The 18,135-nt window shown below is 38.6% G+C and overlaps 1 protein-coding gene across 3 annotated transcripts in view; it reads right to left on the bottom strand.

Moving 5' to 3' along the window:
* USP25 (ubiquitin specific peptidase 25) overlaps window positions 1-18,135 on the bottom strand; it is an 88,135-nt gene that overhangs the window by 40,796 nt on the left and 29,204 nt on the right. For 2 of the 3 annotated variants that reach the window (XM_074532921.1, XM_074532930.1), the window contains exons 4-5: window positions 15,648-15,771; window positions 9,372-9,534 (exon numbers count right to left, since the gene is read on the bottom strand). In XM_074532921.1, the coding sequence (XP_074389022.1) occupies window positions 9,372-9,534; window positions 15,648-15,771 (287 nt within the window). The remainder of the gene's footprint in view (window positions 1-9,371; window positions 9,535-15,647; window positions 15,772-18,135) is intronic. The other variant, XM_074532932.1, reaches the window with a different exon arrangement.

Here is an 18,135-nt window from a genome sequence, read left to right as displayed (position 1 = left end):
GTAAGGAGATAAAAAGGAGCTCACCCAAGCCCAGCAGAGACCTCCCCAAGGTCAACCACACCAGAGCCCAAAAAGAGGCAAAGCAAAACACTTTTCAATTTGCTGCGACAACTTTTTCCAGGCCCCTTGCACCTAGAGTAAGTGGCCCACGAGGCAGCAGCTGCTCTTCTGCAGCCACCAAGAGACAAAGCAGAGACTGTCCCTGGCCCAAGTGCCTCACACTGGCCCTAGCCTAAAGCTCCAAACAGATTTGCTTTCCAAACAAACTGCATGGAGCAGCTCCTCACCTCTTACCCACTTGGCTTCAGCTACACTGAAGGTGTAGGAGTCCCAGGGCAAGAAAACAGGCTGAATCTAAAAGGTGGACACTTCACATCTACTGTCCTTGATCAAATACCTTTACAATTGATTAAAGTATGCAAAACTTATGAATGAAATAAAAACTCTCTACAAGGTGAGTTTGTGGCTTTTTTTCCCCCCAGTGCATTTAAACCATTTAAAAGTGGTCATCTCAAAACTGTCTGAGCCAAGCTAAGTTATAGCAATTCAAATTGCCACAAACATAAACAGATTTTTAGAACACTGCCTTGTATTCTGTCAGAACAGAATACAGAAGACCAGAAATCCAGTCTCAGTTTAAGACATTCACACTAACTATACTGAATAATGAATACAAGACATTGTGGCTTTCCCCTGCTATAGGTGGTTATGAGGTATTTTCAGTCATACTAGAGAGAACTAGGTAGAGCTGTAGCTTCTATGCTGAAGATACTAAAACATTCACTTTTATGAGTAATGTTTACTTACATTCAGTTCAAACACAATTTCTGAATCTAAGTTGCCTGGGTTTCCCTTAAAACACTCTGCTTTATCCCTTTCCCCCCCCTTAAAGTCTAGGATTATCAAACATAAAGACCTTGCCAAAATTTAGGTTGACTGAATAAAGAATTAATTCTGAACATTCAAGAATAGTGATGAAGAATATAAACAGAATTAGTGCTGCAAGAATATAAATTAATCAGTATATTAAATCCATAAATGTCAGGCATGCAACACAGGTCATTAAAAGCCACCAGCAGAGTCCTAAATTAATAAAGTCACTGACTCAAATAACAGTTAGAGAGTAGGAAAACACTGCTTCTGAGTCTAGGTACAAGATGACCCAAGAAGCTGCTACAGAGAGCTTCAGACAGGCTCTTTGGTGGATTCTTGCAAGTTTGTAAGCATCAGGAACTAAAACCAGCTGTTTCACTAACAGATTAATGAAAACATTTGGTTCTCTTTGACTTCCAATTTGGTATTTGTTTCCAGCACTGAGAACAAAAAAAAAACAAGAAAAAGGCAAAAGTCCACAAGAACTGTGCATTTTTAATATGTATCACCTTTATACAAGTTTGCATAAGACCATGAACAGGCAGACAGCTTCACATTGAATTTGCAAAGGTTAAGCTTGGAAAGACAGAGGGAAGACAAGACAGAGGGAAGAAACTCAAAAACTAAATATATCCTACTAGGAGAGCTTGAACAGCAACTCTTGGCAAGAGAAAAGAAAAGCATGCGTTCCTACAGAGCTCCTAAACAAATTCCTTTAGGTACTGGCATTTAGCTAAAACATGATCTTTTATGAGTTGAAAACTTATGTGTATTAGCACAGCACAATATCCATTTTCCTCATTTAGTCATTTGCAGCCTTTTATGCACTTCAGTTTGACATTTATTTATTTATTTCATTTTTTCTTTAAAGCCACAAAGCCAAGATCATATCTACCTTCATTCTGTGTAACAAGCAGAGAGCAATTTTAAATAGTGAATACACCATTACTGCTCCAATAATAAAAAGCAAAAATATAGCCCTATGTCATAAAGTATATTATTTGGAATAGTTTGCCTCTACCAACAGGAAAAATTAGATTTATGTTCTTATTTCACTTTATAAACAATTTTGGTGATTTAAGGTATATAGAGTCAGTTTTAGTGGGGTAGACTGAGTATTATTAGGGTTAACATTTGATTCATGTTAATAAATCAAAGAAAAACACAGAGCTATGGAATGTATGGTCCTGCCTGCATGCATTGCCATGTTTCCTCCAAAAGAATCAAGAATTTGAAATTTACTAGTTATCAAGATTTGAAGTGCTAAGGTTCAAAGTAAAAGTACTCCTAAATATGGTACAAATTAGTGATTTAATACTCTCTGATTAAATATTAGCATCCAAAGCTCCATATTGCAAAAATATGAGCAGCTGACAGCTGAGTCCACTTCTCACCAACTTGCAAACCTTTTGGACTCTATATCCCTATATCTTGAGAGAACTGGGATTGTTCACCCTGAAGGAGAGAAGGCTTCAGGGTGACCTAAACTGTGGCTTTCCAATACCTGAAGTGAGCCCACAGGAAAGATGGACAGAGACTATCCTGGAGTGATAGGACAAGAGGGAATGGATTCACACTCACAGAGCAGGTTTAGATCTTTAGGAAGACATTCTTTATGGTGGAGATGATGATGCCCTGGTACAGGTCCCATCCCTGGAAGTTTTCAGGGCCTGGTGTGATGGAGCTCTGAGCAACCTGGTGTAGTGGAAGGTGTCCTTGCCCATGGCAGGGGGTTGGAAACAAATAATAAATAACCTTTAAGATCCCCTCCAACCCAGGCCATTCTTTGATTCTAATTTTGGAGAATCACTTCTCTCTCCTCTTTAAAGCTTTCCAGACTTTTCCTATTTATTGATTATTTTTCCTTTTTTGGTTCATATTCTTCAAAGTACTTTCTCAAACAAAGTCCATAAAGTGGCTGCTTGCTGCTACTGCACCAATTATGCTGCTGTGCACAATGCTCCCTTCTACTCTGCTCCTCCTCCTAACTTACTCTGGGGTTGTCTCCTACTCTACCTCTTTGTGCCTTATTCCTGTTAAGTGGTAAATCCTGTTTCCAGAACAGAGACTAATAACAGGCATTAAGAAAATTAGGAAGTCACCCAAAACATACTTTTGTACTTCTTTATATACACTGAGGATTTGGCACAGTCCAAAGCTTCTCTCACAGTCCAAAGCTTCTCATTCTTTAGAAAATTTCATTTAAGGAAGACAGAAAGGAAGTGAGCAAAGCAGCTTCAAAGCTGGGACTTCAGCAGGCTCCTGTTCAAACTTCACTGTGGAAGCATAGGAAGAGGAGTTTTCTTTTGCTCTTCCCCTCTGAAATAAAAACTCTTACAGACAGATATGACACTGCCTGATGGCTGAACATGTACAGTGGTAGTGAGAATCACAGACTTAAGAATCACAGATTCAATCCCAAGTCTCAAAAGTTTTGGAAAGTACCTCTAAAAGGACATTTTTACCTCTAAACCAAAAACCAATTAGCATTCCAGACTGCTGAAAACCTAGGTACAATTTGCAGTTTTAAGCTATCATGTCTTACATCTTGAGAATCCTGAGGTACAACAAGGAAGAAGATGAAAAACAGCTTGCATACTGTTAGAGCTAGAAAGTCAAACTAAGACCTCCAGCAGGCTTGGGTTAAGTCAACATTTTAAACAAACAGCTCACCATGGAATTACCAGTCTGCATTTAGAGAACATTTACTTGTTTATAGCAACAAACTCAGAACATTACTACAATTCAGAAGACAGCTAAGTATGATATGTGTCCAGAAGAATTCACTTTATGCTTGTGTCTTGGCACATACTAAGAAATGCCATCCAACCACTCCTCTACTACATGGTCAAAGCAAGGGGAAAAAAAAAAGTTAGGACAAAAAAAATCACAGCCAACATTTCCTTACATGGTTACAGAAGTTTTCAGCTTCTTGACCAAATTAAGTGATGTGAATTTAAATAACACACCTAAGCAATGCATCCTGTATCCTTTACTGCAATTAAATAAGCAACTATTTATGAGTCGAAATGAAAATCATGATCCATTAAAGCTTTCCATACCTTTGCAACAAATTTTGCAATATTACAAATCACTAAATGTAAGGTAAGAGTTTGAAATATTATGCAAGCAACCTGAGGAAGACAGGGACTACAGAAGCACAAAAAGCAGGAAAAGGAATACCCTGTCAGCAAAAATCATAGGATGACTGAATTTGGAAGGGACAGGCTCACTGCTCAGAGAAACAGAGGGAGTGACAGAGGAATGGAAAACAAGAAACTGGATTCCCAACATCATTATTGCTCTGCCATGAAACTCTACAGAGCAGTTTCTATCATATCCCCCACCAACCTCTGCCTCAGGCTGTTCCACAGTGAAAACAGTGGCAAGAAAATATTCCATCAATGACCATTTTAAGTCATATGGGGATTAAACACTGAAAGTTCTTCAGCCTACAACCTGGCACTGCATGCCCTGCAAAGCAAGGGACTCATGTGCAATGTATAAATGTGCACATTTAATAATATAATGCTAGGCTTTTTGTATGAATGCACTACCACATCATCCATCACAATCCTTTCCATCCATCATGACAAATAAAAAAAAATGCAAAAGTTGGATACTTGTGGTAGGCTGCTTTAATGGAGAACAATATTGGTAAGTAGCTGAGCTACCAGCTGGGAAGAAAATACTTGCTTGATTCTCACCCATCAAGTTGGTTCATTTCTTCCCAGAACTAGAAGTCTAGGATCAAAGGAGATCCTAACCCCCAAATACACTGACATCAGGAAAACAAGAAGCCTGCTCTTAAACACAATGCAACAGAGTAAAATGCCAGAAGTGGTGTTAGGGACCCTGAAAAGAAAAGTTAAAGAGCACCCTAAGAGATTAATGCTTGCTGACTTAATTCAGCAAGCTATGCACTTTTGGGGGGGAAAAAAATCTCATCCAACTCTGACAGACTCACAGGGAAAAGCATGTGGGGATGCCAAGCCCCAGCTGTCCTGTTGGGATCCCTCATTTGGTAAAGGGAGAAGCTGCAACCTGGCCCTCTGGAAGTCATGAGACGGGGAGAGAGTGCACATGGTACATGAGGAATGGCACTGGACAAAAAGGAAACAGCAGCATTCACACCACAGTCTTCACTGATTTCCCCCCCACACAGAAATCTACCTTGGCACACTGTGGCATCCTCTGAACCATCTGGGCATTTCTCATGGCACCTTTTCCACAGGGCAGGTCCTGCCTGGACATTACTGCTTGTACATGACCAGAACTCCACTTGGGACTCCAAAAGACAAAGTTTGTCTGGTGCAGGGTCTTAAAACAAAACATCTGGGGGAGAACTTTCACAGGCAGCAAACCATACATGATTCCAACAACATATCCATGTCCTGTCCTTACTTGCGTTCTACATCCCACGTCCTGAAAACTCTTAACTTGTGCTCAGCATGGGATGAAGGAGCCACTCCACAGGCTCCATAAATTTATTATTTCTAAGCCATTTTCAGGCTGTAAACTCTTACAGCCAAGAAAAACCATGATGTTACCTTTTCACAAAGGGGCCACTAAAATCCACTGCAGAAAAGTAAAAACAGTAGTGTATTTGTGTTTCATTTCTTGAAATAACTTGATGTCTTAAATTTTATTTCAAGAGCAGACATATGTAGTTACAATAATGAGAATTTAAAATAAATAAATAAATAAAAAACCAACGCACAACCAACACAAATATTCTAAAGTCTCAAGATTTATGGGTCCTTTTATAAATGTTCATCTAACTAAACAGTAGCAAAATCATGCATGGGTGAACGCCTGTCCCAAATGTAGGTTTATTAAAAGTTCAAGAAAAGGTAGAAAAAAGGCTGAGGAACTTGATTCATTTCTTGGCAGGTACCGCGATTTAATACAGTTTTGTTTTGAAATACTGTCTTGGGGACTCAGTTTTAAATTCATGTTATTATCAAGTCCTCAACAGCAAGCCAGATTTTTAGAAGTTACACTGTGGGAAAAATATTACTTTTAATTCCAGCACTGCTGAATGTACCGGTTGAAAGCAAAACTTTATTTTGGAGCTCTCTAAAGAGAGACTCCCCTCTTCCTCTGCAGAAGAGGATGCCTTCCACATGTGCCTATTTCTCTACAGCAGAAATAAAGACAGGGTAAAGGCAACATTTCAAGTGATGCTTGAATCTTGTTAAACCTTGCTGTCATTCACTACGAACATCTCTTCAGGAATTTCATATTCTTAATGCAAATACACAAACCATTTATGACTGCATTTCACTAAGTCAGTTAATTGGCACCTATAAAAACACACCTTGCAAAAGGAAAGCATCAAAATGTCAAAATCTCTTTTTTCCTTAACAAGCACGCCTTAAATAGAAGGATGACTTTTCTTTCTTTGCAATTTAGTTTTAGATTATATTACACAATATATCATTGTGACTGACAGTAGTTAACATTTAGATATTGTTGACCTATGTGATGTGTCAGGTTACAAAAGTCTCCCAAAGAAAGCAAAAAAATAATTCCACATAGTCAATGCAACCCAAGTAGTCAATCTGCCCTGTGGATACATAAGTATGTTATTAGCTAATGTTCTAAATTAACATGCATTAAATTTCCTGGGATGGTTGCTGGAAACATAAATCTTCCTGGCTGACAGATAATATTAATACCCTAAATTTTCAACCAACTGAAGTTATAAATCTTTCAATGGTTTGCTTAAATTACATTCCATAGACCTAACTCCAGAAGTTTCACTATCTTTTAGGATCAAGCCATTATAATTCTAGACACCACAGATTTTCACATGGTATGGCTGGTGACCATAAGAACCAGCTAGGTCTCTTTCTAATCTGTTTGCAAGGTATAAAGTTGCACACTGGGTATAAATAACATGAGATCATAGGTCTAGCATAGGTTTTTACATTCTCTGCCCTCTGCTCTTATCTCTGTGATTAACAAATTAAAAATCTAAGTTCCCATAAAAACATTTATTTAAAGATTTTCAATTTCCTATATAAAAAAAATCTTTAACAGAAATGCACATGCACATAAAATCAGTCCTTTAGATTTTGGGCTGCTAGGAATATAAAATCTGATTACACAACAGAGAAGGTAAAACACCAAGTTTTACATTAGCCCCATAAAGATCTTAATGGAAATAAAATGTTTGCTTCTGTTAGGACAATGTTTCTGCTACTGCAAAAAGAGCTATGCATGCAATGGAATAAGGAAAGGAGGAGAAATTAACAAGGGAAACATCAAAAGATCTCCAGGAACACAGAAAATTCAAATACCTGTTAGATTCCTAAATGCTGAAACAAAAGATGCCAAAGAACATAAAAACTACAGTGGGAAGTGGGGGGGTCATAGAACAATTAAAGAAATATTTCAATTTCATGATCTACAGCATTAACCTAAACAGAGCCTGCAGGTAAGTAAATCCTTCCCATTATAAAAAAAAAACCAAAACCAAACCAACACACAAAATGACCCACTTCAAACAAAACCAAAAAACCTCCAAGTCAAGCAGAACATGCATAACAGTAATTCAATTTATGCAGTCTACTGGGATTTCAGGGCAACTTTGGAAGAATTCATTCAAAAAAAGCTTTTAACTAAGCACCAGTGAGATGAGATGGAAAGTCCAGGTACAAACAAAGAGGCAATCAAAAATTAAGCAAGGAAAGAGAGCCAACCATCTGTTCTAGCCTGAAGGTAGGTTACTGCAAATTCACCAACTCTGCACTGGTAAGTAAAATTCAGAAGTGATTGAAAAAGGACAGCAAGTTTTGACCATGTTTGCTCAGTAAAGAGATCTGCAGTGTAGTAGCAACAAGAGGTGGCAAGCATGAACAGACAGAAACATCATATGAGATTGAGTATCTACGTAAGAAAAAAGCTATTTTCAAAACTGCTGTGTAGTGAGGTACATGGTGGAAAGCAACTCTGGAATTTGTAGATGATGGTCATTAAAGTAACTAGCGTTATTCACATTATTGACCTGTGAGATCAGACCACGCTACTCAGAGCTTTTTTTCAGTCATCTTAAAACTTTCCCAGATTTGACAAACCCTGCACAGCCTCTCTGAGCAACCTCCACTGCCTGCCTGCCTTTATGGGGAAAATGCTTCTTTATATCCAGGCTTAATTTTCCTTATGTCAATGACTCCTATTGCCTCTCATCCTCCCAGTATGCACTGCTCTAAAAAGCCTGGCTCAAGTACATCAGAAACTTCTTTTATTCTCCGTGACTTTGCAAAAATGAGAGAGAGCTGCCTTGCTAAGACTTCTTCCCACTGTCTCTCATCACCACTGGATGCAGCTCAGTGGGTCCTGTGGACTTGTATGGGTCAAGTTTGCACACAAATCCTTATTCAGAGTTCCCTCGACTATGTACAGGTGTGAGGTCTTAGAGATAGATCTCACTAGTAAAGACTGAGGCAAAGCAAAGCACTGAGAACCTCACCTGCTCTATTCAGCCACATTCTCCTCGCTCAGCCCTTTCCACCCAGTATAATATCAAAACCTTTTCTTGTTACCCTAGACAACCTTTCAGGCACCAACTCAGATCAGCTTGCACTTTACTAATACCATTCCTTCATCTCCAGTCTGCTCAGCAGCCCATCTCTGCTTCCAGACCCTGCACACTGCCTGCTTGGCAGTGAAGCTTGGCCATGAGCTCCCTGAGAGCAGAACAGACTCTTCTGACAATCAGGGAATGCTGTTAACTTTCCTAAGCATCTCTGCACTTCCACCTATGGAACCCCAGACACCAACTTCTAGAAGACAAAGTCTGTGCTCCTGAACTGGGTCTGGGTCCTGTTATTCCTTTCTCACTCCCAGCAGCATCTTGAACTCTACTATTTCATGGTTGCTGCAGTCAGGAGCACCCACATTACTCAACCTCCAGTTCTTCCATTTTTGGGGAACAGCAGATTCAGCTGTGCATCACCCCTAGTTGGCCCATCAGTGCTCATATCAAGAAGCTGTTCCTCATGCTCTTCAGAAATCTAGTTTGCTTGTGTCCTGCTGTGTTGAACCCAGCAAGGGTCAGGATGTTTATTGAAGTTTCCCATGGGAACCACAGACTGCAATCCAGAGATTTCCTTGCCTTTCAGGAAGGCTGTGTGCACATCCTCATCCTGAGGAGGGTAGTCTGTAGCAGACACAACTGTCACTGATGTCAGCATAAGCTGCACACACCCAGGATCTTCAGAGAGTCAACTCCTTGTCTTCAACAACTTCTTAATAAGTAACATTTTGAACCTTCACTTATATATGCTACCAGCACTTTCTACACTTCAATCTTAACTTAGAGATAGACACATTAAGAGATTCAATAAATAAATAATGTACAAACTTATCTCTTGCAGTGGCCCAAACTTCCCAGGAAAAGAGATTATTTTAAATTATTCACTTTAAATGAGCTGACTCACCTCTCAACAGATACAATGAAGAATGCCCACAGCTGATTGAAGAGTGCTTACCTGAATGACAGCACTAAACCAGCACGTGTTGCCAACATTCTTTAATCCTACTGGGCAGTTGTCTTGTCGCTTTCGATCATAAGGGTTTGGAGAGTCACTCCATACCTCTGGATGCGTCCTCTTTAAACTCGCTTTATTTTCTGCAATACTGGCTTCTAGAACTCTTTGAGAACAGAAGGGAGGGAAAAATGTGAGAAAAAAAGCAAAGACCCCAGAAAAACAAACAAAAAACCCCACCACCCCATCAAGTAGTAAAATATATGCAGGTAGCAATACAGACAACATAATTACATCATTCACTTATTGTTGCTGAGCAATATACGCAAAATTATATATATTATATGCATTATATATTATATTATATGCAATATATATATTATATTATGCGCAATATATATTATATATTATATTATATTATATTATATTATATTATATTATATTATATTATATGCAATAACATGTCTCCAAAAAAGCTATTTTACTTTTAGCTATGCTGCAGCAATTCCATATTACCTTTTGGAAAATGCTATCAGTGAGTGCATGAATCTCATGTGAGAGCTCTAAATACAAGAGCCACGTCTACAAATTATCAATTATTTAAGAACCAGATTCAAACAGGATGGACAAATTTTAGGCAGCACTAATAGTGCTTTCATCCTCAAATGCTTTTATTGCTATGTGAAGCACAAAGTCACCAATCTTTTGTTTACTGACAGGAAGTCAAAGCTAGCAAGGTAGCTTTCAAAAACGAAGGCAGTTTTCTTAGTTTTTCCTTTTTGCAGCTTATACAACTGTGTTAATCACTTTACATGGCAAGCAATTACTTTATGAGCCATGGAAAGACATCTCCCTGCAATTTTTCAAATGCCACCCAACATTTTAATTGTATGCTTCAATGACCACTTTCTTTGCTGGAAACTGTTCCTGTGTGATTTATGCTGATTATCCATATTTCACATGACAATAGGATCTGATGGCTGTGAAGATCTCCAACTCAAGCCTCATCTAATACATTATTTCTGTATCAACAGGTGGCTTAGCCTGGTGACAAAATACACCTTAAAAGTAATTTGTGGTAGGTGTATTCTAAATAGAAAGATGGAGATGGATACACTGAGGTCCTGTAACAGTGGCTCTAGCTCATAAGCCAAGAGTCTGGCTTGGGCACTACTGACACAACAGTCACTGTTTGCAGCCATCCAGTCCAACCCTCAGACAAAAGGCTGAGCTCCTCTCCAACACCAAGCACAGGATTTCACAGGCAGCATCACAAGCATTAAGCAGTCAGAGCAGCATGAAGAGTTGCCCCCTCTCAGTCCTAGAGTCACCAAGCACCAAAAAAAGGCAGATTTAGGTTGGCCTGTAAAGGGAGCTCCTAAAGGATAAAATTTGAACATAGACAAACCACAGAAACAGACAACCCCTCTCCTCATAATCTCTCAATTTCCTACCTACATCTTTATCTCAAGCTATGTTCCTATCAATGAAAGAAAAGCTATCTTATCAAGAACTATGAAATATCATATGAATTTACTGAACATAACTGTTCTAGGGAACATACTAATTTGTCATTGATACTTATTTCAGAAAAAATACAGTAAAGGAGAGGCATTCTAAATCTGAGAGACCATTTGATACAAATACCACTTTTGTATCTGTCTCAGAAAGAACCTAAATCTGGTCATTTCCTAAGGATTAATCAATTTATTTTTCACAGCACCCTGTAAATAGCATTGAAAGGACAGGCATATAATCCACTAAGAGTTTCTGTTCTGACATCTCTTCAAACACTGCATAGGGATGGAACCTGCCCCTTATTGTTCTAAGTGTCTTTTCTGATAGTTTTTTCTACTAAAAAAACCCAAAAATATAAAGAAACAGTCAATTTCATTTCCCCTTTCACTAATACAGTCCTTCAAAATTATTGGATCACCTACGTATCTCTGGTTTGAGAGCAAAAGTTGGTCAACGGGGACATTAAAAAAAAGTCACACATAGTTCAAATCACTTGTCATGCAAATAGAATTGCTTAAAATCTTGTTTAAACTAAAATGAAGGGACCTTTAAAACTGACAGGAAGATTGACAGACTGGAATAAATTTAAATTATGTTGTAACAGGATTACAATACCTACTTCACGCCACTTGTGTTTCAGGTAAAAAAACCAAACTTCTCTTTTTCTGTTCTCCCCAGAAGTTCAAGAATATTTCAAGGTATTTCAAGATTCAAGTTCAGAAAAATAAATACTCTCAAACTGAAAGAGTTCCCTGATCCCATGAGCATTACCATTTATCAGCTTAATTACCTACTAAAATTTCTTTGTATTGGAATTTGTGTTTCTTTAGCAAGTAAGGGATTTACTCCCCTCTAGCTTGACCTAAAATGTGTTTCTATGTGTTAATAAAGTTTTTGTTTCTGAAGGCATCATGGTATTTTTCTATTATTCTTTAATCTACCTATACCATTATCTTTCCTCAGAGAGCACATGCAATAACTGCACATTTTATCTGCTGAATTAATTTTCCGACATAATGATAGTCATGATTCAGTTAAATCAAAAATGAAAAGTAAAATAAAGTGCAATAAGCACAGCAAGTAGGAAGCTAATGATCAGCTAGAATGCTACATAAATAAATGTATTTACTAGCACAGTGAGGACATCTCATATAAAATACTCACTGTCTTACATTCATAGTGTCACAAATTTGGGACATCACCTAGATCAAGAATCTTACACTGCCTGACAAAACAAGCATCCTTCCAGAGAGTTATTACAAGGATTTAGCAATTTGGGTGACAGAGCTGAAGCCCCACTTGGTGACCCTTTGGGACAACAGCACAGTCTCAGCACAGAGCCATCAGCCAGCTGTGTGCAGAGTTTGACAATCCCCCAAACTCACAGGACCTACAGCTTCCACACCTCCAAGGGCTGCAATCCTGTTTGGAGGGAAATGCTGTAGCAAGGGTTAATTACTGCCAGGCTTGGCATGACACTTGAAAGAAATGTTTTATTTCTCTCTAACAAGCTGGGCACAGCCAAGCACCTTTGCAGAACTGCAGGGGGTTCACCAGACAAAGCAAAAACCCTGCAGCAAGGCAAGTCCAGGGCACAAAGATTCTGTCAAACCACACTCTAAGCAAGTTCACTCAGCATGCTGCAGAAAATCCCATTCTGTCAGCTTACTCAGCTCAAAGAGCATAGGAAGATATTTGTACTGGGACTGTCTTACAGCTGGACATCCAGGAATATATCCCTGACTCTACAACATTCCACAACCCCACCTTGGATCTACACACACAATGCCTAACCACAGTGCAGAGACCCAAACAGTTTCAATGACCCTATTTTTAAAAAAAAATCCAGGGGCTGTGCACATCCTTTATGGACTGACAGCATGGACTCATTTTTATAAGGACAGTACCACAGGCACAGCTGATTTCTCTTCCAGCAATATCTCACTGGCTTCCCTAGTGAAGCCCTCTTCCACCAGCTTCAGATTTCAATCCACAAAAAGTAATATAAAGAGGAGAAACTTCATCACAACAGAAAATACACTGATCAAGCACATTTCTCTAGGAGATTTAAAGAGGAAACAGGAAAAGACTTGAAACGTGCCATGTACAAGATGTTCAGCTCGGACACTCGGACATTTCAGATGCACTCTCTCAACACCTACACAGTAATTGCATCTGTCCTCACTAGGTTTAAAGCAATTACATTCAGGAAGACAAATTCTACATGCATTACAACATTAATTACACAAGGCAAGAAATTCCATTAATTCTTCCTTGGAAACCCTAACAAAACCTGCACAAATTAGGTTCCAAACCACTACGAATACCTCTGAAAAAAATATCCACCATAGCAAAAACTATTTAAATATGCACATGGCCTACATTTTTTTAAATGAAACATTTTCACTGTTTAAATTTGCTTATTATTGACCTCCTATTTGATTTTTCCTTCTTGCTTTATCTAGAAAATCAAAAGTAAATGGCTGTAGCTTGATTTGTTTACAACCACAGTGTTCTATTTTTTGTTTTGTGAAGCTCTGCACAGCTCATGCACTTTCTGTTGGAATGCCAACATTCTTCTGTGGGGTGTTAACTACAAAGTGGGGTGGTTTTTTCCTTTTGTCTTTTTGTAATAAAACCAGTCTAAATTCTGTCCTTAAGGAAACTGATTGAACAGTTTGGAATAAAAATTCAAGAACTCTGAATTTCCTATATTTGTTCAACACTGACATAATCTGTCATCAGCTTAGGGTGCTTCTTGCTAAATTACTGAGTTGATCTAATGTCTCAATGCTGCCAAAATCTTCAAGATCCTTATTCTTCTCTGCCTCCATTCACAAGCAAAGTCCAATTCCCTTCCTTGTGTCATGAAATAATACGGATCCTCCAGTGAATATTTTTGCACGGCTTTGTGAAATGAATTTGTGCAATAAATGATCCAAAGAACCCTCCAGCAAGCACAGAAAATGTGGTGCAGTGCACCAAGGAGGAAATGACCTGCAACAAGCTCTTCATTTGACATTGCACATGTTACTCTGTGCAATTTTGCCATTAGATGCAAGTCTCTATTTCATAGGACCAACATTTTCTCAACAAATAACCAGATTGTCTAGATGCCTTTGTACATACAGAAAAAGGGCATCCTTTGTTATTTTCTGCAGCCAGAAAGATACACACTGTTACTTAAGTAAAAAGTATTTACAATACTTCAATACTAAGTATTTATAATACTAATAATAGTATGGGCTAAGGTAGGACCAAATGGGGGGGGGGGGTTAGTTTCAAAAGTAAAAAAACAAAGTCTACAGCAAAAATCCTAAATCTTCAAGGCTACAAAGAATTGAGCACAGCAGAAGCAGTCAAGGCTTGGGTAAAGAAAAAGAGGGAGAAAATTTTCCATCTCCAGAAATAGGTCCATCTCTCTGAGTGCCTGCTTAAATCACAACTCTGTAATTACAGCAATTCTGCCCTTCAAAAAGGAACATGCAAGAGCTGACCTTCTGAAAAAAAACTGGACAGAACTTCCATCATCCTCTTGCATACATGCACATACTGAGGTTTTAGAAAAAAACAACCCCTTAAATCCTTCTTGCAGTTGTTAATGAGAATATAAACCCCTTTCATCCCACCCTTCCCTCCTAAAATATGCTATCTTAAATTCATATAACAAGATGACTTTTATCACAAATGGAGAGGCAGAGGAATACATTTATCCTCACAATTAGCATATTTATTTTTCAAAAGGGAAAAGAAAACTACTATTGATAAAGTAATACAAATAAAGCAATAAAATATCCATATTCTCAGAGATGGAATTTTCTAATAAGTCATTTAGCCTGTCAAACACAGTGAACTGAGAAAAAAAATTATCATGGTTAATCTCCCCCATTTAAATTATTTTTTTATAAAATTGGTCTTTTATGAGGAGGTAGTACTTTGCCTCCTATCAAGGATCAAATCATTGCCTGTTTCTCTTAGAACAAGGCCAGCCACCAATGAAAAACTCAACATTCCTCCCAAGGCCAGTGACAGATAGAGAAAAAGAAACAAAAACCCTCCCACACAACCCTACACCCAGGCTTAGTTCAAGTCCCAAATATTTCATAATTGTATCAACATTACCAAAAAACATACACTGTACAAAAAGTTATCATAAAATCTGACCAAAAGTTAACTGAAAGACTCTTATCACACCCAAACTGAGAGTTATGTTTATAAAACTTGAAATCCAGAATTTCACTCAAAGCCTATAAATTTTACTTGTTAAATAGGTTAATAACATTCTTCATCTGCTCTTAGTGTCCTCAAGTCACAATATTAATACACACTCCCTCAATCTCATCCTTAGCAAAGAGGGAAGAAAATGTTATTGCAAAATGAAAATTGCAAAAAACAGGACAAAGTATTTATTAGCTTCTTAATTTATATTTTGGTTTTGTTGCTTTTTACCTGTTACACAAGAGAAACTTCTGGGTTTAGTTCCTATTTAAATATGACCACACATTCTCTATCTCCATCCACTTCCTCCATATTTAAAGAAATACAAAAATATGATACATATTATTTAATCCTAGTCCACACATAATAGACTATTTTCCAGTTTAGAACATACAATACATTAAAGCAGCATCCTGAAGCCAGGCATATCAGTAGCACAAGTAAAAGTAAACAAGTTATTATTTGTTAAAAGTTTAAAAAAGCAATACAGGCCATCTCCAACTCTTTAATTTAATTTCTGCTTTATATAAGTTGGTTGTTTACCTGCTAATGGCTTGTTCCTCATCTGTTATTCCAGTCTCCCTGAATGCCCTGTTTGATTCCTCCAAACTCAAGGCAATTGCCCTCTGAAGATCATCTTTATCATCTCCAGTGAGATCAATCACATCTGAAAAGCAAAACTATCTTTCTCAAAATTAAAAGTGAAACAGAATGAAAGGTAAGTCTTACTGTAGAGGAGAGAGCCCACATGGATTGCTGAGCACCATTCCAGTCCATCCCTCCTGTGCCCTACGCTCTTGCAACCACTAACCCTGCAATAACAACTCCCTTCTGCCTCCAAGCCGGATAAAAACCTCAGCAGCTCACTCCTGACATGATGGGCTGTGGTTTCTCCTTGCTCCTAATGTTCTTAACTTTCACAAAGCTAAGGGACAAATTTAGGAATACATGTTTTCTAAAAGCCCTCTTAAAGCAATACACTTAAATGCATTACTTGAGATCAGTTGCTTCAGGGAACACGTGATGAAGAGGACCTTACTTTAAAAGGATACCTTAATTGAGCATAGTTGATTTTTCCTCCTCATGAAGGAACATGTAACAGTGTTTTCCCAACACAGCCCCAAATTCTACAAGTATTTTGTACCCTGGTAAGCCAAATACTTTCACACAGTTTCATAACAAGTGGAGCAGTTCCTTACTCAACCTAATTATTTTCTATCCTGTTTGTGCATTCCTTTTCTGAACATATTTAAATTTGATTTCATTTACTGAAAGTATCGCATCTCAGCATGAAAAAAAAAAAATGCTGGAGAGAAAATTAGCATCCATATTCCGATAAATGGGGAATTCTGGATGGACTACTGACCGAAAACAGCTCTACTTCTGCCTTCTTCACCAGCTCTTACACAAAGGATCAAAGACTGACACCCCCCATAAACCTCCTTACTTCCTGAGGGCAACAACAACACCCCTGCTCCTAATTCAGGTGGGATTCTACTACACACCACAACACAAATCATGTCCCCATCAGGCACAGCCGAGCTTTTAGAGCAGCTAGACCCTACAGGAAGGTCCATGAGCTGCACAAGACCTTCAAAAAAGCCAAGGTCACTGGTTCTCACCATTTCAGGGGTCAGAAGTCTCATTTTCCAAGTCAGACAGACAGAAAGAAAGGAATAATGTGAAAGAGAACTTGTGTGCAATATCAGACAGACACACACATGGAGCACTGGCTGGTTTGAGCCTCCCTCTTCCAAGGCAAACTTTACCCAGAGTTATGAAAGGGACCGGTCTCCAGCCTAGGGCTTGGCCATTGGAAGCTGAAAGCTCAGGGAGAAAGAGATACAGATTTGAAACTGGCAACTGCTCACAAAGAGAGACAAGAGGTTTGTCAGCATTTCTGCTTCCACCCGCAAACCCAATTACTCCAAAGAGCTTGTCTGTCTGCATTCTGACTTTGCTCCTGTATGGGCCAGCCCACTGTAGAGACTGTAGCTTCCCCTATTCCTCTGGGCTTTGTTTTTTGGGATGCTTCTCACTGGATGAGAACAAAACACTAAACTTAGTATACAAAAATTCTTGCCATAGTCACACATAAACAGAAAATGGGATGACCTGTCTGTGCAAAAAAGCTGAAACCAGAAAGAAGCTGTAAGGAAACTTTCCTGTTAACACTAGCATCTTCAAAACCTAGTTTTAAACTCAGTTCTGTTTTCTCCAAATAATGGTTGATTTTCTATTTTATTTAGTGGGCCTTTAAAGGGAGCACTCTTACCTGCAGAGTATACTGGGCAATCTGTCCTGACCTAGAAGTATGGAAAACCACTATTGGTATAAAAGCAGCACTTCCTAATTTCATTCTTAGGCTTTCTACAGTCAGGTCAGATCTTCCAGTGTAACAGAAGGGCACTTCAACTCGGATGCCTGAAATTCCCCTTCAGAAGTACTAAAGCAATTACAACCACCACCAGCAGAAGTCTCTCCCAGAGAAGTTTTGATAAATATGCTACCATGCTGAGAATAACATAATTTGGGCAAAAATATCACCTCAGCCTGGGTCACATGCAAACCCAGCTCTGTCCTACAGCCTGACAGCAGGAGGAGACCAGAAAGGTTGACAAATGAGAGGATCCCCTCACCACACACACACTGCCTATCATGTTCTAAAATGTGGTGCTTGTGTTGTATTTTCTGCACATTTACAAGGAGCCACACACAGCCTCCCTGGAGCCAAGCTGTATTTCTCGAAGTAGGAATAGTGGTCACAACCCAGCAGCCTCACATGCAGATGGACAAGGATGGGATTGCACTTCCTTACAGAGAGGAATGTTTCTTGAGCAAGTCTCTAGTCAAGTAAGAGTGATGACATTTTTACATGACAATAAAGAAAGTTAAATTAAGAAGTCAGTTTCTCTATATGGGGACTATTTTCTAGAAAAGAACTTAATGTAGATGAAAATGAATTATTTAACAAACCCCCCCCCCCCATTCTATTATACAAAAATCTATCTGGATCAACTCTAACTCTCAC

This window comes from Zonotrichia albicollis, chromosome 2 (genome assembly GCF_047830755.1).
Source record: "Zonotrichia albicollis isolate bZonAlb1 chromosome 2, bZonAlb1.hap1, whole genome shotgun sequence".
Lineage (NCBI taxonomy): Eukaryota > Metazoa > Chordata > Aves > Passeriformes > Passerellidae > Zonotrichia > Zonotrichia albicollis.
This window is presented reverse-complemented; position numbering and strand designations above follow the sequence as displayed.